A 22,209-nucleotide genomic window follows, 5' to 3' on the forward strand; every position below is an offset into this window, starting at 1 on the left:
GGCCCTATGCCCTATTTACCAGATTTGGACACAGCTGACGCATTGATCCGTTACTAGGCCTCTTGGATCCTGGGGATCGTCGTCCCGGATAGGGAGGGACAAACGATGGAATAATCGAAGACATTCAGGAAGTCGGGGTCGAAAGTCTCTGCGCTGCCATGATTGTCTCACCTAGGGCTTGGCTACCTTTGTCTTGATTGGAAATTAGAGGCTTGCGTTCCCGAGTGCTGGACTGGCCTCCATAGGGCGTCCGACCGCAACTATGTATCATCTGGCCAAGTCTCTATACCTCTACGCTACCAGCAAAGAGGGTAAGGATCACACGCCTCGGTCTCCTTGCGTTTGCATCGCTGACAGACGGGCTCAGAATACTCCGTCCTGCTACTGGGATTAGACAACGCGGGGAAAACTACGCTCCTATCGCAAATAAAGGCCCTCTATCTGCCCCGTCCGGATGGCGCCGCGGCTCCCAATCCAGGCAAAACCGTGCCTACCGTCGGCCAGAATGTCGCCACGATTCCATTACCGGACATGTACCTGAAGATCTGGGATGTGGGCGGTCAAATCTCGATGCGAAATTTGTGGCAGAGCTACTATTCGAGCTGCCACGCCATCATCTTCGTTGTTGATAGTACGGACGTAGGACAAAATCCAGACATCACCCGTTTACCCTCGAATCGGAAACCTGGCTCGTTGTCGGGCCCATCCGCGCCCGGAAGTGATGCCGTTACCGAAGAAATGGCAGGGATCAATGCGCCAGGAAGCGAGTTTGGACGGCTGGACGAGTGTCGCCAGGTACTGGAATCCGTGTTACAACACGCCGATGTGGCTGGAGTCCCTATTCTAGTGCTGGCCAACAAGCAAGATCGGGAAGATTGCGTTGAAGTTGTCCGCATCAAGGAGGGTCTTGTGCGCAAGGTCTTTGAGGGTGAATCCGGTGGCGGAGTGCGCGATACTCGCGTGTTGCCTGTCAGTGCCTTGATGGGTTCTGGAGTTCGGGAAGCAGTCGAATGGATCCAGAGTCGAGTCAAGTGGAATAAGGAGGGACGACCTCCCATCATGAAATGAGGCTCAGTGTGGTCCCAATCGTGATGTGACTGCAGGCCGCTGCTGGATGCTAGTTTGGTCACGGCTAGCTCCTCTATCTCTGGGCAGCGGAATGTTGATACCCTTCTTGTTGGTGATTGATTATCTGTTTTCGGCGCTGGAGGGTTTGTTTATACAAGATACCTAGATAGTTCTGTGTATATATTGCTTGCATCAACCATCCGATTCCATGACGGAGTGTGTCATTTTGACTGAATCTTGTGCTATCATAGTAATAGATAAGACAAAAATGAAACTATCGCGAACTTCACGGACTCGCTTGCCCGGCTTTCCGAATCACCACGGTACCAAGAACCTCCAATCTCAATAGCGGAGAATCTATGATGTATAATCGTATAAAGGTACCATCAACGGGGTATATGCGCAATCGCGCGAGTGTCGAGGTTGGAACTTCTCCGCATCATGATTCCATTTTTGACGTCACAACACTGGCGGATGCAATCTGAAGTTGGATACCCCGGTTGCTTTTTGGATCGCCAAAATGATTACCTCTCCATCCAGCGAGAGAGTTGACAGTGGAAGAGGAGAGTATGATATGACCATGAGGTCACTCCATCAGCTTGACGTCATGTTCTGGTTCTACCCTTGGGCCCCTGCACCTCAGTAGATTAGATGAGACGATGTTTCTCTACACAGAGCCTTATAAAGACTTTGCCAGCAGTTGTTAGATTATCATCAACATACTGATCCATCAGCCACTACACAGAACCAAGCACACGACCTTCTACAAACTAACCTGCAACGACTTCAACATGAGCCACACCGCCAACCCCGATTCCTTCGACAATGCTAGCAACCAGGACTTCGTCCATCCCAGAGTCCCGCCTACAGCTCCCATAGAAAAACATGGCGTAAGTGTCCCTTGACTTCGAAACGAGCTATGCTAACCCGTGAACAGCACCAATTAGGCCAAAAAGTCAGCCCTGCAGACTTCAAGCCCGAGTTCCGTGCCGAGACTCATCCTCCCGGCACTGCTCCCGCCAGCAGTTCGTACACACCGAACACCACCGGAGAGTCCGGCGGCCAGGCCTTGAACCCCTTGGTCGAGCGCAGCCATGGAAAAGAGGCTGTCAAGACCACTGCCGAGTCAACCTTGAGGGGAGCCACCTCCAAGGACGTCCACAAAGGTCTGGGCCACCCCGGCTCTGGCCAGACTAATACTGAAATCAGGCATGACGGCCAGCACCACCGGAAGCGCGAGGGCGCCGGCCTCGAAGGAGTCGGCAGCTACCGCCAGGACAAGTTTGAGCGCACACTGGCTGACCAGCGCGGTCTTGAGCGCGAAGAGGCCCGGCCCGGCCAGCACGGCGACAAGGGCGTCGCGGCTGCCGAAGATATCCCTCCGCAGTCGGCAGAGACAGCGGCCCATGAATGGAAGTATGAGCCTGGTACCAAGAGGGGTAACGCTGCCAGGCAATAGGTGAGTTCAAAAGCGGGATGAGATTTTTTAGTGTTCTATTTTCATGTCTTGTATAAATCATCCAGTTAGCGTGGGTATCAAGGTAGGCATTTGCTATGCACATAAATGGAATGGTTCTCAAATGGAACCAAAAAAGTTGGAACATCAGAATGAACATGATCCAGTCACGCGTAGACATTCGCTCACTCATGGAGCAACACGCTCCTGGCTAGTTTGAGCTCTGTTGTTGAGGTGGTGACTCTTCTCGCCATTTGGACCGAGCTTTTTGGGCCAACTGCGGGCTATGTCGATGTTCGATCGCGGAAACCACATCTCGAGAAACACATAAAGTAGGAAATCTATTACTGCACAAAGGCAAAACAGTTTACCGGCCCAGACACCACACCCGTAGTATCGTTTTAGCCGATCGATCAAAGCGAAACTCCGCACCCTGTCAGCGTTGGCTTCCCAGCCTTGACCGGGATAATACCCATAGAATTCCTCCGGGCTGATATCGCCAGTGATGCCTTTGTAGACACGCTCTGTTCGTTGAGCCACATCCGTCCAGGAATACATCATCTTGACCTGATCATGGAATCGATCTGTTCGCACTTTGTTCGAACGCAAAGCGGCAATCGCCTTTTCAGTCGCCAGGACTAGATCATCTTCTTCAGGCTTCGCAAAGGTCGTCATATGCTGAGGTAACACTTCTGGGATGCCACCAACACGAGTACAGACCACATAAAGGCCACAGCTAGCGGCTTCGACGATGACCGTACCAAAGGCCTCCGTCAGACTCGGATGTAGATAGATGTGGCCTCGGACCATGACATCCCGAACTTCTTCATGACGAATCGATCCCAGCAATTCAACTTTGTCCTGTAGCACGTTACGTTCCAACATCTGCTCCAAATCGATGGCTTGCGGTCCCGAGCCCGCGACGATGAACCGTACGTTCGGATGGGAAGCCAGAATCCTTGGTATAACCGCAATCAGGAGATCCGTCCCTTTGTTGTAGAAGAGACGCGAGATGACAACAATCGTGATAGTATCGTTCGGCCCGATCGGTGCAGGCGGTGGTCGCGGCTCGATTTCTCCTGACGTTCGATCGCCTTTGCGAATGTCGTGAGAAAGGGGGCGAAAGTTTTCTGCGACCACGGCATTGGGAATGACCGAGACCATCAAAGGGTCTAACGATGCTCGAAGCACTGTATTCTCCTTGCTGTACCCCCAGGTAAGAATCAGGACATAAACCTAGCCTTCCCATGCACGTACCATGTATGACTGACGCAAACGACATGGTCAACGTCACTTAATGTGAATTTGAGCATCTTGTTCGCCAAAATCGAACCAGCATCCGCAAACCCAAATAGAGAGTGATCGGTAAAGACTGTGCGTAGACCCATCGTTCGGGCATGTAGAATGGCCTCATGACATAAGCTGCTCATACTACCGTGGCCATGAACGATTTGTATTTGTTCACGGATCACGATATTCCGGAATAGGGGGAAGAAGGAGAAAACTGTCGGCATCGTCGACTCGCGGTAAATGACGAAGAAGGGGATGTGGTACACTTTGAGACCATTGGTAAGATATCGAACTCCGGTCCGCCCTTTGTATGCATGGGTGATGATAATGACTTTATGACCGCGGTCGATCAGTTTCTGGAAGAAGAATGAGCAGGTATATCGTGTGAAAGGAGCGAGCGTTCATACAGATGACAGTTGGTATATGTGACTTTCAACTCCCCCTGATAGAATAAGTCAATGCTGCAGAGATACAATGCGCGACGAGGAGACAAACCTGGTTGAGGAAAGAAGAAGTCACAGACCATACTGCGCAAATCATTGTCAGCTCCATCTCTTCGCGATGAGTACGGGATAAACTAACGCAATGTTGTAGGGCATATTGGCTGCTCCGCTTGTCTAGCTGGTATCCAGACAATTCTGAGAGGTAGTGGCTGTCACTCTACCCATGGCGAGCAGATTCGCCCTTCAATAAAACCAGCACACATCCGGGTATACCAGCATACAGCGAACAATACCCGACCAGATGAATGTGATCTCGGAATGAAGCTCCAGACCTGGTTGATCCCTGAGGCCCACTGCTGGCGGCATGTGGGGCGGTGTGTCGATTCTGCCGGGTGAGCAACAAAAATGTCTCCGCGGAAAGAAATCATGTTCGAGAAGAATCTCTCAAACGATTACAGTCTCAGCAACCACGGCAACCGGCAATTCCGCCAGCTCTTGTTGGATCATGGCTGGCGACAAATCTGCGCATCATGCGTCAGTTGAAAAAGATTCAGCCACTCCACTGACCGCGAAGAAGACTCACAAAAGAAAGAGAGAATCGGATGGCTCCCCCATTGCGACATCGACACCAACACCTACCAAGAAAGCGAAAAAGACTCAGAACCTTTCGCCAACCGCTGCTCATTCAAAAGGAAAGCCAGGCAAAGAAAAGCGGAACAAACACTCGGAAGAGGACGGTGTTCGCGAAGAAAAGACCAGGAAAGATAGTGCTGTCTCGCCGATCAGCAGCAAAGCGAATGCTAGGAGCTCAGATGATAAGGTCTCCAAGTCTAAGAAGAAATCAAAGGTTGAAAAAAGACGAACTTCTGAATCTAATGAGGAGTCTGCACATATAAAGGGATCCCAGGACGACTTGGACGACAGCTCGGAAAGGAAAGAGGACAAGACCGGCAAAACATTGAAAAAATCCACCAAAAATTCTAAAGATGAGAGCGTCACAAAATCTGAGAAGAACAAGTTTTCTGGCATCCTGTCCAAGTTCGAAAGATCCGCAAAGTTGAAGGAGGCAGCAAAGGCGAAGAATGACAGTACGGATAACAGGGCACCCACAGGACCGCTTACAGCAGAACCCGTCGTTGCACAGGGCTTAGAGCCTCTTCCACAACCTGAACAAATTACAGAAGAAACTGAGAAACCAAGCTATTCATCCCTCCCTGCTTGGTTGGCCAATCCCGTCAGAGAGTCCGCTAGCAAGCGCGCCAGGTTTTCAGATTTGGGGATCGACTCAAATCTTCTTCGCATGCTCGAAGATCATGGATACAAAGAAGCTTTTGCGGTACAATCTACGGTTATTCCACTGCTTCTTCAAGGCCCCAGGAGACACCCGGGTGATCTTTGCATATCAGCCGCTACAGGTTCGGGAAAGACACTGTCTTATGTACTGCCTTTGGTCACTGCACTGAAACCGACACCGGCGCCCCGGATGAGAGGGCTTATTGTAGTGCCCACAAGAGAATTGGTGAAACAAGCCAGAGAAGCCTGTGAGCTATGCGCTACTGGCTCTGGACTTCGTATCGGTTCTGCTGTGGGAAATGTGGCTATCAAGGACGAACAGCGCACACTGATGCGTGTTGACCAATGCTATGGACCTGAACTTTCCAAGCAAAGGCAGACTGTCAATCTCACTGGAGAAGATTGGACGAATTTTAATCTCATGAACTATATTGCAGAAGCAGGAGACTTGGGCGAGTCCCTGCCAGGCTACGTTCAGAAGGCGGAGCCAAACATTGATATCTTGATCTGTACTCCGGGTCGTCTGGTTGACCATCTCCGTTATACCAAGGGCTTCACTTTGGAACATCTTGAATGGTTGGTTATTGATGAAGCAGATCGACTTCTGAACGAGAGCTTTCAAGAATGGGTTGATGTTGTGATGAACTCCCTGGATGCCCGCAAGGATCCCAAGACCTTCGGCTCCAGCGGTAAGTTTATGGCTGAGCTGGGGCTTCCAATTCAAAGCAGAGACCCCCGGAAGGTCGTTCTCAGCGCCACAATGACGAGAGATATCTCCAAGTTGAATTCTCTCCGACTGGCAAACCCGAAGCTGGTGATTATTGGTTCGGCAGAGCCTACTGCAACCGAAGAAGCAGAGCATGATGGTGTCCCTACAAGATCTGATGAACAATTCACTCTACCCTCCACGTTGAAAGAGTACTCCGTATCTGTTGGCGATGGGTCGCAGAAACCACTTTACCTCCTTCGGCTGCTACAGTCTCATATCAACCTGGACACCCACAATCAACGCTCTGTCGAACGTCTCTCGAGGTCTTCAGACACAGAAGAGTCCAGTTCGGACGATTCGAGCTCTGATGAGTCGGACTCCGACGACTCGGACTCCAGTGATACCAGCTCGGACGACACGAGCTCTGACGAGTCCAGCTCAGATGAATCGGATTCAGACTCAGAAGACGATAGCTCATCGAGCGACGAATCAGATTCGTCGTCTGACGTATCCATGTCATCTGAAAGCGACGAAAAGGAAAAGAATATTTCTCATCGTGGGCCTGCAAGAACGACAGTTCTCATTTTCACCAAGTCATCTGAATCCGCATCACGTCTTTCTCGGCTGATTTCACTTCTCGACCCGTCCCTGGCAAATCGCGTAGGAACGATTATTAAGTCTAATAAGTCATCAGCCTCTCGGAAAACACTCACTGCCTATCGACGAGGCAAGCTCTCCGTTATTGTCGCTACTGATCGCGCTTCTCGTGGTCTCGATCTGCAGTCGTTGACTCACGTCGTCAATTACGACGTTCCTCACAGTGTTACGACATACGTGCATCGTGTTGGACGTACAGCTAGAGCAAGCAAGGAGGGCTCGGCCTGGACGCTTGTTGCACACCGTGAGGGCCGTTGGTTTGTCAACGAGATTTCCAAGGGCTCGGATGGCAAGATTACGCGATCCACCAAGGTTGAGAGGGTGAATGTGAAGCTGGACACCACGGCCGAGATCAAGTCGAGATACGCAGCTGCACTGGATGCCCTGGAGAAGGAGGTAAAAACGGGCGGAAGTAAAACTACAGAGTCTAGAGCTTAGGATTAGAGCATATAGCAAGCCTGGGGCGCATTTGAGGATGGATGCACATGTAAATAGCTAATAAAAAAGAGATGCACCCGAATTTCAATCAGGATCCCTTCAATACTTGCTCTTACCTGGGATTGATGACCGAACTTTTGCAAGACGGCCTGATTACCCCAAAATGATTAGGTACAGCAAGAGGACTATGTCATGACTTGCCAATCAGTTAGGCAGCAAGAAAACCCCCGACTCCGTGCTTGTTCGCCTTGCTTCCCCCGCAAAGGTGGTTAAAAGAAATATATCGTCCAAGGTACTCCGTATCCGCTTCTCTTTGACCGTTTAGTAAATCCTCCAGAAGAGGCCGTACGCGTAGACATTTTAAAGACTTGCTGCAACTACATTTGTCGCAGTATGCCCTCTCTGCGTTGCTCTCCCCAAGCTCATACCAACCTCAACATCCACCATGATCTGCTGATGGCTCAACTTCTCCAGGTCCTCGTCGAATCGAATCCGGTCTCTCTCAAAAGCCACTAGGATACTTGAGCCGCCAAATTGGAAGAGTCCAATTTCATCGCCTTTCTTCACATGATGTCCCGCAGTCATCATTTCATCATTGAAACTACATACCATGTCAGTCAGATGCCTTTTGACTTTGACTTTCCTTGGCAGAAGAATACTCACTCGACGGTCCCGACATCGGTAGCACCGATAGCCACGAAAAGAACCAGCCCAAAATCCTCAGTCTCGATGCACACACAGCAACGCGCATTCTCCGTCAGGATGTTGACCGAACTCTGCAGCGCCACGGGATCAACCTGGAAGTAATCACCGGGAATCTGCTTATACCACTTCACCTTCCCCTCAACAGGGGAATGGTATCGGTGGTAATCCTGGGGACTCAGACGGAAGCTTGCTACCGCACCGTTGTCCCACGCCTTTGCACGGTCCTTGTCTTTGATGAGATTTTGGATGGTGAACTCGGAACCCTTAATCCAAAGCCTGCGAGTAGTTTCGACAGTTGGGTAGACGACGACTCGTGAGTCGGCAACGACGACAGCCTTTGTGGGGTCGTTCGGTGCATGAATTGGTCGTGCGCCGGGGGCGTGCTTCCGCACGAAGAAGTCCTCGAATGTCTCGTATTTCTCCGGATCGGATGGGTCGAACTTCGACATGTCGATTTGGTAAAAGTCGATGAAGGTTTTGATTTGATTGTGGGACTGGGGTTTCCCTTCTTTGCGCCCTTGAATACAGTCAGTGGTCTGCAGAGCGTAATGTTGGAAGGAGGATAACGAACCTGCAGCGAGGTTCTTCTCGTGCGTATACATTCGGATGAGATGAGTCTGATCAATCCATTCTGTCAACGGGTTAAAGAGTAGTAGCAGCTTGAACTTCTTCCACAATGGTTGCTTCTCGCGCTTGTATTCGCCTGTCTTGCGGTCGACGGTCATCCATCCCACTTCGCGATTCTGGATGAGCTTAGTGAAGGCGAACGCCTGGTCCACCAGCTGGTGGATATAGCCGAAGATGCCAGACATTGGAACGCCTTGTTTGTAGAATGAGAGTTTGATATTCTCGTCTGAGCTGTTTTGACGAAGCACATAACTCTTTGATATCTACCTCCACCAAATGTCTTGTTGTGTTTGGTGTGATGTCATTGCGATGTCAGATTGTCTTCAGCCAGTTTGACGATGCGTTATTCCTACGGCGGTACCACGCGATATCTCTGCACCTTGCCAGCTCTAAATTGAGGCATCCATGGGTGCAATGGTGAAATTTCCCCTTGACCTGGATCATGATGGTCTCAGTAATGTCAAACAATCCCACGCGATATACCACTCTACAGCTCCAAGAATCAACCCTTAACCCCCCATGTCATACTAACCCAGAAGCAGTAAAGCGTTGGCGGGTGAGGATTTGGCCGAGATTCCACCAGAAGCTTAGCTGCATCGTCCCCCTACCATGATGATCTATTACCTCTACGGCCATGAATGGGCCTTTCCTGTTGCTCTTTGGAAGCTACATCTTCCACAGCCTTTCATTATCGGCTAAATAGACTACCTGCGGAGGGAGTTTATCAGTTTGTGAATTTCATTGGCTGTCGTAGCTCGATAGCTGTAGTATTGGCAGCTGGCTCGATGAAGTGTGGGTCGACTGCAACGAGACGGTGATGATAATCATGCCATTACGCTTGCATTAATAATGCTCGACCTTCATCTCTGGCTTTTCAGCCTGAAAGCTCGAGCTGGAAGTCGCTGCACCCGGCAATTCCCTGCGCTGGGAGTAAGACGTTGCCTGCAATAACTCCGTATGTAAGGTCTCGACTCTGCTCACCAAATATCACGGGACAGCTTGACGAACTAGACTTGCTCGTCTAATCGAGATATATGCAGACTTGCATAATTGCAATCACATAATTATTCCACCACACTTGATTTTGTCTCAGTGCTCACTAGGCAATAAGTCCACTGGTCTCATGAAGCAGTTCCATATGAACCAACAAAGGGAGAGAATGGCACGGACTGACACAATTGACATCATCATTCAGGTTTAAAGTCCATTCAGCCTAAATTGTGAGTGAATCGGTCAACTTGTTCTTCATTCTCTCATGTCGGAGAATCCCCGCGCTCCGCTCTTTGCTCAGGATCGGCTGTGGGACCTGCTCGATTCGGGCATCCGCATGTGGGGGAAGTCGGGGAAAGAAGTCCAGAAGCTAGGGACGCTTCATCCACGGCATAGATGGAATACAGATGCCGGCCAGGTACGAGGACGCATAGCATTTTTTTCTGCCAGAGTTGCCGAAGCCTACTATAAATTGAGCACTTCATCTACCGACCTCATGATGCAGAAGATGAACTTCCCAGTCTTGTGGATGCTGGCAACATGTCGACTGCCAAATCTCTTGCTGCCGTGCTGGTAGCTCTGTTGCCTTGTGCGCTTGCTCAGGCGAACACAAGCTACGTTGATTACAATGTGGAGGCGAATCCTGATCTCACCCCTCAGACGCTCGCTAAGATTGACCTGTCCTTTCCCGACTGCGAGAATGGACCGCTTAGCAAGACTCTAGTTTGCGACACGTCTGCTAGGCCACATGACCGAGCTGCTGCCCTGGTCTCCATGTTCACCTTCGAGGAACTGGTGAACAACACAGGTAACACCAGCCCTGGTGTTCCGAGGCTTGGTCTACCACCGTACCAAGTATGGAGCGAGGCTCTCCATGGACTTGACCGCGCCAACTTCACAAACCAGGGCGAGTACAGCTGGGCCACCTCGTTTCCCATGCCTATCCTGACAATGTCGGCCTTGAACCGAACCTTGATCAACCAGATCGCGAGCATCATCGCCACTCAAGGTCGAGCTTTCAACAACGCCGGACGGTATGGGTTGGACGTATATGCCCCGAACATAAATAGCTTTCGCAGTCCTCTTTGGGGGAGGGGACAAGAGACCCCTGGAGAAGACGCTTACTGCCTGACCTCAGCCTATGCGTATGAGTATATTACTGGTATCCAGGGCGGTGTTGATCCGGAACATCTCAAGTTGGTAGCCACTGCGAAACATTATGCGGGCTACGACATTGAGAGCTGGGACGGTCACTCCCGTTTGGGCAATGATATGAACATTACACAGCAGGATCTTTCCGAATACTACACCCCTCAGTTCCTTGTTGCAGCCAGGGACGCCAAAGTGCACAGCGTCATGTGTTCCTACAACGCGGTGAATGGGGTGCCCAGCTGCGCAAATTCGTTCTTCCTCCAGACCCTCCTCCGTGACACATTCGGCTTCGTCGAGGATGGTTATGTGTCTAGCGACTGCGACGCGGCATACAATGTCTGGAATCCCCACGAGTTTGCGGCCAACATCACGGGGGCGGCAGCTGACTCTATCCGGGCAGGTACGGACATTGATTGCGGCACCACTTATCAGTACTATTTCAGCGAAGCCTTTGACGAGCAGGAGGTCGCCCGTGGAGAAATCGAGAGAGGTGTGATCCGCCTGTACAGCAACTTGGTGCGTCTCGGCTATTTCGATGGCAATGGAAGTGTGTATCGGAACCTGACTTGGAACGATGTCGTGACCACGGATGCCTGGAATATCTCATACGAAGCCGCTGTTGAAGGTGTTGTCCTGCTGAAGAACGACGGAACCTTGCCCCTCTCCAAGTCCGTCCGCAGTGTTGCATTGATTGGCCCCTGGATGAATGTGACAACTCAGCTTCAAGGCAACTATTTTGGACGGGCACCTTATCTGATTAGTCCATTGGATGCCTTCAAGCATTCTGACTTGGACGTGAACTACGCTTTCGGCACGAACATTTCGTCCAACTCCACAGACGGTTTCTCCGAGGCTTTGTCTGCTGCTAAGAAATCCGATGTCATTATCTTCGCGGGTGGAATCGACAACACTGTGGAAGCAGAAGCCATGGATCGAATGAACATCACATGGCCCGGCAATCAACTACAGCTCATCGACCAGTTGAGCCAACTCGGCAAACCGCTGATCGTCCTCCAGATGGGCGGCGGCCAAGTCGACTCCTCCTCGCTCAAGTCCAACAAAAACGTCAACTCCTTGGTCTGGGGTGGATACCCCGGACAATCCGGCGGACAGGCTCTCTTGGACATCATCACGGGCAAGCGCGCCCCCGCCGGACGACTCGTGGTCACCCAGTACCCAGCCGAATACGCAATCCAATTCCCAGCTACCGACATGAACCTGCGGCCGCACGGCAATAATCCCGGCCAGACCTACATGTGGTACACCGGCACGCCCGTCTACGAGTTCGGCCACGGGCTCTTCTACACCACCTTCAGGACCTCCCTGACTGCCGCAGACAAGAACAAGACCTCCTACAACATCCAAGACCTCATCACGCAGCCCCACCCAGGCTTTGCAAACGTCGAGCAAATGCCTTTCCTCAACTTCACGGTGGAGATCACCAACACCGGCAAGGCCACTTCCGACTACACTGCTATGCTCTTCGCCAACACCACTGCCGGCCCTGCTCCATACCCGAACAAGTGGCTCGTCGGTTTCGACCGGTTGGCGAACCTGAAACCGCACAGTTCACAGACCATGACTATCCCAGTGACCATCGACAGCGTGGCTCGTACGGATGAAGCGGGCAATCGGGTCCTCTACCCGGGGAAGTACGAGTTGGCGCTGAACAACGAGCGGTCGGTTGTCCTTCGGTTCGCACTGACGGGCGGAGAGGCTGTGATTTCCAAGTGGCCTGTAGAACAGCAGCAGATTTCCTCTGCATGATGATTTGAATTATGTTGATAGTACCTTGAAACGAGGATCTAGAACGAACTAGCTGTTTAGTTTAGAGTTTCGCTCTATGTTGAGGCGTTGTGTCAAGCTTCGTGGCTTTTGTGGCTTTGCTTGGCTGATACTCCATGACGGCAGTTTTAGCCTAATTACACTTTATATGCTCAGCTTGATACCAAACTCTTCTCTCGGCATATCATCTGCGCATTTCATGCATATATCTACTCTCGATAACAATAGACATGATGTAAATATGCGCTGCACCGGCAATAGAACATTTACTCCCTTACCATCTGAACCAATTCATCGTACTCTCCTGTATTCTTCAACATACTCCAGAAAACGCCTTGCTTCTTAATCAGATTCGCGGGGGAATCATTTCTTTCCAAGTTAGCCTCCGTGAACGCATGGATAAACAAGAAAGAAAGAGGGAACGACATACTCAATGATCTCCCCCTCTGCCATAACCAGCACCCTGTCATAATCCATGATCGTCCGCAGCCGATGCGCAATCGCGATAATCGTCGAGTCAGGGAACATACTTCGTAGCAGCTTCTGCATGTGCATGTCCGTCTCGTGGTCCACGGACGCGGTGGCCTCATCCAGCAGCACGACCTTGGACCGGCGGCAGACCGCGCGCGCGATACTGAGGACCTGTCGCTGGCCCTGGCTGAAGTTTTCTCCGTTGGCGGCGACGGGGGTGTCGAGGGTGAGGGCGCGGGTCGGTTTGTTGGTGCCTGTTTCTCCGGCGGTGCTGCCTCCGTGCACTTGTATGGAGGTGCAGGCGGATAGAGCGGAGTGCAGCTCTGTCTCGCTTGCTTCGCCGAATGGGTCGAGGTTCGATTGCACGTCGCCGGAGAAGAGGACGGGTTCTTGGGGGATGAGTGTGACGCTTGTGCGGAGGCGATGCAGGCGGATGTGGCTGATATCGAGGCCGTCGATTGTGATCCGACCTGAGGTAAGATTGACGAAGTGGAGGAGGGAGAGACCGAGGGTGCTCTTGCCGCTGCCTGTCCGGCCTACGATGCCAACGCGTTCACCGGGGTTAGCCACGAAGGAAACGTTTCGTAGGACATCTGGCCCGTCGGGCTGGTAGCGGGCCGAGACGCTGTGAAATTCCACCTTCCCGCGTGTTGGCCAGCTGGCAGGTATAGTGTCGGCTTTGGCGCGCTCCTTGTCACTCAGTTTCTCTTCAGGCTCAATCTCCGCATATTCGCTTATTCGCTGGAACGAGTTGAGTTCAACCTCGAGTTCGTTCATCGTGCGGACCAACGTCAGGATTGTCTGACTGAGGCCAATGGCGTTGGTCAATGAGAATCCAACGAGGCCCGCGGACCCGGACCAGAAATATGCCACGCATCCCGCCGATGCTGCGACGGATGCTGCGCATAAGTCTGATCGGACTGAAACCCAACGGTTGCAGTTGTACTGGGCTTCTGCGGAACGAGCATGAACTGCAAGCTTTTCCGCTAACAGCTTCTGAAAAACCCCCGTCATGCCTTCTCGGGCTCGGATGACAGTCATTCCAGCCAGGGAATCGGTGAAATGGGAGAATATGGGAGAGTAGTTGATCGAAGTTAATCTCTTGATAGAAATCTGGGCCCGAGTGTACATCTCCCCGATGAAAAAGCCTATCGTGCAAATCACGGCGGCCGGGAGCGCAAAAATCGGCATGATCGAAGCGATACTCGCTATTCTCAGCAAGAACCGTAGCCCATTTTCAATGGACATGCGCAGCCAGTCAATCAAAACAGTATCAATTGACCTGGTGTCATTTCCAAAGCGGTTTATAGCACGCCCGATGGGGTTTTGGTCGAACCAAGAGATCGGGGCAGAGAGTACTGCTTCCACCAGTTTCGTGTGCATCTTCTTGGCGGCCGTCCAGCTCCCATATTGATATAGAAGATTATTCGTGATTTGAAGGAGGAGAAACGAAATTATTGCTGCAGCATACACGGCTAAGTAGAACAGAGAGTTAGGGTGTTCGTATTTTTCGTACGCGCTTGTCCAAATAGACAGCCAGTATGTGATTGAGAAGTATGCAAATTGCACCGTGACAGTTGCTAGCAGCATGACTATCGCATAGGAGATTCCGCCAAACAACAGCATGTAACGCAAGACTGCAGAAACATTAGCGTCGAGGACTGCATTACTCAACTGGTGTAATACTCACATAATGTACGTGGTACGCGACCTGTAGCAGACATTTCTTTGACAATGCGATCTGTCTGTTTGGATCGGTGTACGCGAACATTGGGCAAGACATTGACGGTGACTTCTGATTCAGTAGAAGACCCTTCTGCCATTGTTGAAGAACCGCTGATTGCTGCGTCTTGCTCTGCCCCTTCGGCGAGGTCTGGTACACTCTGTGTGTGCGCCTTCGAGGACTCAGCAGCCGTGTTAATTATGGAAGCCTTGCCATGGTTGAGCTGAACGATCTGATCAGCATCCTTCAGGGCAGCTGGCAAATGCGTGACAAGTACAATGGTCCTATCTGCTAACAGACCACTGCAGAAACACTTGTCATAAACCAAGCTGGTCGTATGTGTATCTAGTGCGGAAAATATGTCATCCAAGAGCAATGTAGATGATCTCGAATACAGTGCCCTGGCAAGAGACACACGTTGCTTCTGGCCACCTGACAGCGACGTGCCTCTCTCACCCACTAGAGTGAGATCACCAGCGGGAAGCTGTTGAAGATCCTGGATAAGCCCGCTGGCTTCAATGACGGTATTGTAACGGGCTTCATCGAACGAGCTGTAAAAAATAATGTTCTGTCGAATTGTGTCATTCTGCAGCCATGGCGACTGCGGTACATAGGCCACATCCTGAGGGCAGGTGGCTGTTCCAGACTCCAGCACAGTCTCACCTAACAACGATAGCAGTAGAGAACTTTTCCCACTCCCAGTTGGGCCTGCCACGACATTGAGGGCATTGTGCTTGAAAGAAATTGAGATGTCCCGTAACCGGAAATCTGCGATCGGTGTTCGCCGAAACGTGGCCTGCTTGAGCTCCAATGGTCCGTCTGGATGACGTCTGATCTCGGCTGCTGTGTCAAAAAAGTGATCCACTCGACGAAGCGACTCCGCACCCTGGGCCGAATATCTGCTGATATTTGAGAGCCAGACGAACTGAGAACGCAGTGTCTCCATGACTGACAGAGATGTGAAGGCAACAGGAGCCCGCAAAGAACCGTTCGTAAATAAAACTACGACAGAGAACATGACAAGCAAGCTCATCATAGGTAATAGGTCACCTGCCATAGAAATAGCAGCAGCAAAGACACTTCGCCTCCAGAGACGTCGTTGCTCCACGCTTCTGATCTCATTGATCGAAGCCACAGCAGCTGGCTCCCATCCGAAGAATTTGAGGGTTCGGATAGAATTCAAGTACTCTGAAATCCTGGCAAGACGGACATCAGTTGCCCTCATCACGGATTGCTGGATGCGTGAGACCCGGCGTGATGCCAGAGCCGGAAGCGGAGTCAAACAACACAGCGTCAAGACACCGAATAAGGATGGCCACCCGAGCATTCGGTAAAGGAAGACCATGGCAATGGTAGTGGATATCGGCACTGCAGTAGCTACAAAAAAAATGTCCCGGGAGTTGTATATAGCATCAACATCGTATGACATAAGACTTGTCAGGTTAGCTTGGCTAGATTTCCCTGTGTGCTTTTGAGCATGTGCCTTGTGTGTCGCTGACTCCTGAGAGCGTGGTCTGCCATGTGGATGTACAGAATCATCGTAGATATGCGATCGCATAGCGGTTTGATAAATCTCCTGGACAAGCGAGATATTGACGCGGACAAGGAGCCTTGTGGCTGTAAAGATGTACTGTTGATAGCAAAATGACCGCATCATAGGACCAACGAATAGCAAACAAATCCAGAGGGCAGGATGCACGACTGCACCAGTCGGGTCTTCCAAGTATGCCAGCAATTGCAGCATGGAGAATGGGGCGAAGAAATCTGCCACGGAAGTAGTCGCGGCCCAGCAAACCATACTTTTTATCTCTGTCTTCAACAGTCTGCACAAAGTTCGAAACGTTTTCCCGCCTTTTTGGCGCTGCTTCTTGATCTTCTCCAGCCACTTCAGTGGTTCGTCATATGAGGGAAGCGGCGGCAAGTCATCCATGGTCAGATCTCTCTGGCAACCACGAAAGATCACATAAGTGATCCACTCATAGGAGCAATAGTACGAGAACAGAGAACATGTTTCCTCCGGCGAGACATCCGTCTTCATCTCTGCATCATGAATTTCGGCATTCGAGATTAAGGGACGGGGCCGAGGACTTGCAAGCACAATTGCCAGCATAGCAGCCACGCAGGCTAGTGAGGCACTTGCAAGAGGAGTTGGACGGTAGGTCGAGCCAACAATCGCCATTGGAACAAGATCCTTCACAATTGCTAGAGACAAAGCCGCTAAGGTCATCATGTTCAAGTGGCCATAGAAATGAATCCAGTGCATAACACCCTGGAAACAGAGCCTCGCGATAGCCAATAATACAATGTAGCTGAAGAGTATTGACTGTTTCCAGTCTCCTCTGCTATATGCTTCACCCCAACTGAGACCACAAGCCGCCATAGCAGCCGCCAGGTGCGCAAGAGCAAAGGGTACGGGAACAGTTGTCTCTGAAACAGCAGAGGTAGCATCCATGCGGCCACGAGGTCTCTTCTTGAAAACCCAAACAGCATGATGGAGACATGTTGATAGGATGAGTACGAGGCATGAAGCAGAGACCGCCCCGAGGTGCAGATGTCCAGTGGACACGAAGGCGGACAGTTTCTGTGTCCGATATTGCCAGAGAGCTCTGGCTTCTTGCATCAGTTTCAGGCAGTTACTAGGAGGACACAAAAATTGGACAAACCTTTGCACTTGACCGCTGTCCTCAAAAGCAGAGATATCTCCGTCCACAAACTGCGATGTCATAGGAGCTATGACATATTGCGAAACCCCAGGCAAAAGCTCCATTGCGGGCGAATTCGACACGGGGAAAGCAAAGCTTGCCTTGTTTATTGAGGTTCCTACTTGACAAACATCAAGCTTGGCTTTCTGGGGATAAAACAGAAATCCGGTGTGTAGTGACTGATCGCTAAGCGACTGCCATTTGAGGTTGAGTTTATTGCTATTGCACCCCGTATCGACAAACTGATGATTTATCCATCGTACAAATAGCCGCAGCACGGCACAGCTTCCGATACTAGCCAATGGTTTAAACCGGATCGAAAAGCAAAGGAGATAAGCAATCGAATAGTGCAATGGCTAACCTGCAGCTTGACTGAAGAAGTTTTGGCGGATGTTGCCGACCACGGTGAATGGACGGGGAAGAGTCATTGGGACGGAAAAACTACAAATGGGCATCCACAGTTGCAGCCCTCAAGCTCTAGAACGGGTCGAATGCTGAGTCCTGGGCTGCCTTACTGCCTGAGCGTACTTTCCGATACGGATATTTATCCCTTCTTGCTAGACAACAATAATAACTCGGTCATGACCTTGTCACTAAATCACTGACTGCCCATCTACCCAAGAACCCCGGCGAAACAAGCTCTAGAAGAACAAAAGAGGGCCATGACCGAGAAAATACAGGACAAGCACCGCTCGATGACACCATCAGGACCCGTCTATTGGTGATGCCCCATTTCGATAAAGCCACAGCCGGCTAAGATCCTTGACCTTCATCTTTCTCCTGAAAGAGCCATCTGACTGGAGTAATGAGGCAGTTCCGTTCATCTCATCATCTGGAAAGTTAATCTCGTCATGGTTACCTCTGTCTCCAGTATCTGTCTCGTCTGCTGTTGGCCTATCTAATTCATCTGGTTGGACTTCCACTTCCATCTCCATGAAATCGTTTGTGTCCAGCGTCTTCATGTCTTTCCCTAACGTGAACATGGTATCCAGATGGTGCTGGATAAATTGATGACCGGAACCAGGCCGCACGAAGACTCGGCCCATGTATCGATTAGGAATATTGGCAAAGTTCAATATCCCCCACACGCTCACAAAGTCCTTGGAATTTGCATAGTGCTCAATTCGACGAATGGTTTTTGTACCTATTGCTGCCGGGCTGACCTGCGGACTTTCGCCTTCGGATTCAATCCGACGAGCATGAGACAATGTTTTAACCGGATTGTTAAAATGGTTCGCCGCATTACCGAAGGTATAGACCTCGAGATCCTGCAGCAACTCTCGAGGCATCTCGTCCAATAACCAGTCAATGACCAAGCCGCCCTCGATTCCACCTTGGCTATGAAGAATGAGGATCACCTTCTTGTATTTTGGATTCAACAAGTTCTCCTTGATGATCGCGTACGCATCCCTCACATCCGAAGTGGCGTAGGAGAAATTCCTTTGAATCAAGCACTCGATAATATCGAAAACGATCCCCATTCTGCAGGTTTTTTTGTCCTGGGTCACCAAAGCCAATCTAATGTTTGAAGACGGCAAAGAGAACCTACGTTGAATTGTGAACGCCGGTAATATTTCTGCCAAATGTATAGGCCAGCCGGTCAAGGTTACTCTGCAGCCAGTGACACCTTAAAACAATCGCATGAGTTGCATGATCCCTGCCGGGATATTTGGGGACTCACCCGGCTCCGACTCCATTAATGAAGACCCAGTGCTCACTGTCGTGTTCCGGACGATGTTCGACGGGAACTTGCGACTGCAAAATCCTGGCACTCCCATTCAAGGCAAACCTGCAAATTACCCAATTCAAAGTCAAAGTGACTGTTATATAAATTCCAATCCCCAGCGCCGGGAAGGCGAGAATAAACAAAATAGGCAGTGACAAAAGGAAGATGAGCTGATAGACAGCCAGAAATATATGTACGACGATGTCCCATACATTGTCCTTGGACGGATAAAGTTCGTCCAAGGCTCCCGAGTTCCACGGCGTCAAGGGCAGTATTATACCAGGCAGGCTCCAGAGACTCCGTAGGAAAAGAAGGATGTCAGCCCACAACAATTTCCATGGCGATGCTGTGTATGGTAATGGCACATCTTGTTTCTTTCTGGACTGGGAGGGAAGATACGTGACGACCATACTCGGCATAAGTGTCTCCTTGATGGTCTATTTCAGTTCATAAAGCGAATATGAAGGATCAGATCGCATCTGTCGTTTGATGCGCTCGTGGACTCGGGAGTAACGAGAGTATCGAGGGTGTTCATATATCTTTGTGTTGTCCAACGGAGGGTTGAGCGCGTACACGGCCTCGTGATGCGATCATCTACACACTTGCTGGTCGCGTTCATGACTAAAGACTTGGCTGCCCTACCACGCTCGAGTCTGGGTAACCACCCTGGTCATGGTTGCCTGTGCTTCCAAAAGCGATCGAGCTTTGAATCTGCAAGACATTTTTCGCATGTCTCTCACAGTGGTGTGCTGACCCGGAATGTCTCACGAGATATAATTCTTCCTCTTTTGGAGGTATCCATTCGGCAACTACTAACAGCGGCTAAGCGGAAGATCTACAACAAAGAAATGATGGATACAGGATATGTCTCTGGATCTCTATTCCTCACGGCGTGTTCTTTGTTGACGTTGTCTTAGACACTTCTTCGACTACCACAAGCCCAAACGGAGACAATAGCATTGACAGCAGAAAGCCTTTGTCTTGAGGCTTTTCTGACAAGTATAAAATGGCTTCTCTATATCATGCTCCTCTTTGCAGAGCATCTTCACGTTATCCATCAACTCCAACATCATCAACTGCTTCTTCACCATTATCATCAGAACTTCGACCTTACCCCTTACGAAACGACACAGCACATTGTGCATACGACATCACAGCGGAGAGCCAACCCTGCGTGTTCTGAATTATTGTCAACAACTTAAAAGAGCAGACACCTAGTATATTGCGCCTTCGCCAATATCACTCGAAGCATTATCTAAGGCTGCTAAGAGATTGAACAAGATCCGGGCCAAGATGCAGCGCGCAATTCAGATGAGGTACCCTCTGATGGCCACTGACCTCAAGAAATCCCAATTGGCAATGCTAATTCAAGTTTTGAACTTACAGCATTCGGCACACTATACCCACGACAATATGGGACGACTTCTCGAAGTGCGCAGCGAATTGATCCACCACGCCATCAAAAACCTCCCGTCTGAGCTTCGGAAGTCCACATTGCTCCAAATTCTGCCAAGTTCCTTCATTCGCGCCGCGGAGCTGTGTCCCTCGCACCAGGGATTCAATCCCTATGTCATTGCGAACATCTGCAGCCTGATAAGAAAGGAAGTCACCGAGCATCTGGACGTCATTGACTGGTACTCAGATAACCTCGACCAAAGCCATGTCCGGCTCGTCCGCGCGCTGCAATCCATGCAAGGCATGTGGTCTCTGGTCCCGCTGGGTACTCGTCCTCCGCCGATAGCCCCAGCACCTTACCAGGAGAACAGATGCGAAGCATGCATCTTGGCAAGGGTGGTCCAGGAGCCGATGTTCCTGCAGAACCTTCGGGTCGCACTCATCAGTCGGACTAGAACTAGATCCAAACATCGCGCGCCTAGGCTGCTGGCGTTTATCGACCAGGGTATCAACTATTACGGGGACCGCGCCCTGCAGTACTGGCACGCAAGCGGTCAAGCGGCTTTCGATTTCAAGGCTGCCAGAAAAGCGGCCGTGAGAGCGTATAAGAAGCGCCCGGAGCGCATTCATCGCCGCGAGGACTACACTGATCACCTGCGCAAGCACCCGAAGAACAAAGGCAAGTCCATCAGAACGGATCCCGGACAGCCAGAGCCAGCTGGATACACCGAGGCATCCGGCTATGCAACGAGTCGACGTAGTGATGATGTTGATATGCAATCCATCATCGTCTACATGGACCACAGCTCCGCCGAGCAGCAAGGCTTACACCGGAACCCCAGCCAAAGAGCTAAGGTGCACTCTCACCGTGCTGAGATCGTGAATGAGCGGGATACGATCGCCGACGAGATCATCGCGACCTACGAAGCCTTCGGAGGCAGAGATTGGGAACCTCGTTCCACCACGAACCTGCCCGCCGGAGTGCCGCCTGTCCATCCCCTATCCGTCCCCAGGGCAGACCACTCGGCGACCTCAGCGTCTCACTACGATGAGGACCACCCCATGGGCGAAGCGAGCTACATCCCTCCGCGCAGCAATTCGAACTGGCAGAGTGCCGCCAACGGACCCACCCTCGGTACCTTGGAAGCCCTGTCGAAGGAGGTCGAGGGTCTGACGCTTGGAGGACGCCTGGGCGAAAATAGCGAAGAGCTTGCGGGTCGATACTGCGATCTGCTGAGCCCAGTGGCGTATCACTCTGACTCGGAATATAGCGAGGCATCTTGGGAGGACGCCCCCGTGCGAGAGGCTGGGCCTGGAGACACCACCTGGGACCTTGTTTGCAAAGAGGGTTATTGACAACTTCTTTTCCGAGTCAGTGGCGGGAAGTGGCCGAGACACGTCATGCGGCGAGCGCTCGAATACTTCAGAAAAGCGGGAAGCATTGGAGGAATTGAGAACTTTTTGACCTGAATGAGTATGAGGACGATTGGGAGATTGATTTTTCGGGGTTGTTCCAAGGCAACTTGAAGGGTGCACATCGACTGCGATAGAGATGAGAGGGACTTGGGTTAATGTTTGA

General features: G+C 51.1%; 9 protein-coding genes across 9 annotated transcripts; 5 read left to right on the top strand and 4 right to left on the bottom strand.

The window, feature by feature from the left end:
• Positions 1-262: 262 nt before the first annotated feature.
• On the top strand, positions 263-1,068 carry Asppvi_002163 (ADP-ribosylation factor family protein; the record flags this gene model as incomplete). The annotated part of the gene is made up of 2 exons (XM_043298156.1): positions 263-311; positions 368-1,068. The coding sequence occupies 2 exons, from the start codon at positions 263-265 to the stop codon at positions 1,066-1,068; spliced, it is 750 nt and encodes a 249-aa protein (XP_043154091.1).
• Positions 1,069-1,859: 791 nt separating this feature from the next.
• Positions 1,860-2,527, top strand: Asppvi_002164 (uncharacterized protein; the record flags this gene model as incomplete). The annotated part of the gene is made up of 2 exons (XM_043298157.1): positions 1,860-1,958; positions 2,006-2,527. The coding sequence occupies 2 exons, from the start codon at positions 1,860-1,862 to the stop codon at positions 2,525-2,527; spliced, it is 621 nt and encodes a 206-aa protein (XP_043154092.1).
• A 186-nt stretch (positions 2,528-2,713) lies between these two features.
• Asppvi_002165 (phosphatidylinositol N-acetylglucosaminyltransferase subunit A/GPI3) lies at positions 2,714-4,413 on the bottom strand (the record flags this gene model as incomplete). Its single annotated transcript, XM_043298158.1, has 5 exons — positions 2,714-3,728; positions 3,782-4,170; positions 4,222-4,256; positions 4,310-4,341; positions 4,397-4,413. The coding sequence occupies 5 exons, from the start codon at positions 4,411-4,413 to the stop codon at positions 2,714-2,716; spliced, it is 1,488 nt and encodes a 495-aa protein (XP_043154093.1).
• Positions 4,414-4,762: 349 nt separating this feature from the next.
• Positions 4,763-7,354, top strand: Asppvi_002166 (putative ATP-dependent RNA helicase DBP6; the record flags this gene model as incomplete). The annotated part of the gene is made up of 1 exon (XM_043298159.1): positions 4,763-7,354. The coding sequence occupies one exon, from the start codon at positions 4,763-4,765 to the stop codon at positions 7,352-7,354; it is 2,592 nt and encodes an 863-aa protein (XP_043154094.1).
• Positions 7,355-7,714: 360 nt separating this feature from the next.
• Asppvi_002167 (putative phosphatidylserine decarboxylase) lies at positions 7,715-8,871 on the bottom strand (the record flags this gene model as incomplete). The annotated part of the gene is made up of 3 exons (XM_043298160.1): positions 7,715-7,955; positions 8,018-8,576; positions 8,631-8,871. The coding sequence occupies 3 exons, from the start codon at positions 8,869-8,871 to the stop codon at positions 7,715-7,717; spliced, it is 1,041 nt and encodes a 346-aa protein (XP_043154095.1).
• Positions 8,872-9,941: 1,070 nt separating this feature from the next.
• xlnD (beta-xylosidase XylA) lies at positions 9,942-12,595 on the top strand (the record flags this gene model as incomplete). The annotated part of the gene is made up of 2 exons (XM_043298161.1): positions 9,942-10,094; positions 10,154-12,595. 2 exons carry the CDS (start codon positions 9,942-9,944, stop codon positions 12,593-12,595), a joined length of 2,595 nt encoding a protein of 864 aa, XP_043154096.1.
• A 284-nt stretch (positions 12,596-12,879) lies between these two features.
• On the bottom strand, positions 12,880-17,574 carry Asppvi_002169 (putative ABC multidrug transporter; the record flags this gene model as incomplete). The annotated part of the gene is made up of 4 exons (XM_043298162.1): positions 12,880-12,982; positions 13,044-14,721; positions 14,775-17,413; positions 17,471-17,574. The coding sequence occupies 4 exons, from the start codon at positions 17,572-17,574 to the stop codon at positions 12,880-12,882; spliced, it is 4,524 nt and encodes a 1,507-aa protein (XP_043154097.1).
• Positions 17,575-18,213: 639 nt separating this feature from the next.
• Asppvi_002170 (uncharacterized protein) lies at positions 18,214-18,990 on the bottom strand (the record flags this gene model as incomplete). The annotated part of the gene is made up of 1 exon (XM_043298163.1): positions 18,214-18,990. The coding sequence occupies one exon, from the start codon at positions 18,988-18,990 to the stop codon at positions 18,214-18,216; it is 777 nt and encodes a 258-aa protein (XP_043154098.1).
• Positions 18,991-20,528: 1,538 nt separating this feature from the next.
• Asppvi_002171 (uncharacterized protein) lies at positions 20,529-21,986 on the top strand (the record flags this gene model as incomplete). The annotated part of the gene is made up of 1 exon (XM_043298164.1): positions 20,529-21,986. One exon carries the CDS (start codon positions 20,529-20,531, stop codon positions 21,984-21,986), a length of 1,458 nt encoding a protein of 485 aa, XP_043154099.1.
• Between the last annotated feature and the right edge of the window lie 223 nt (positions 21,987-22,209).

The sequence above is a fragment of the Aspergillus pseudoviridinutans genome (genome assembly GCF_018340605.1).
Source record: "Aspergillus pseudoviridinutans IFM 55266 DNA, scaffold_2, whole genome shotgun sequence".
In the NCBI taxonomy this organism is placed as follows: Eukaryota; Fungi; Ascomycota; class Eurotiomycetes; order Eurotiales; family Aspergillaceae; genus Aspergillus; species Aspergillus pseudoviridinutans.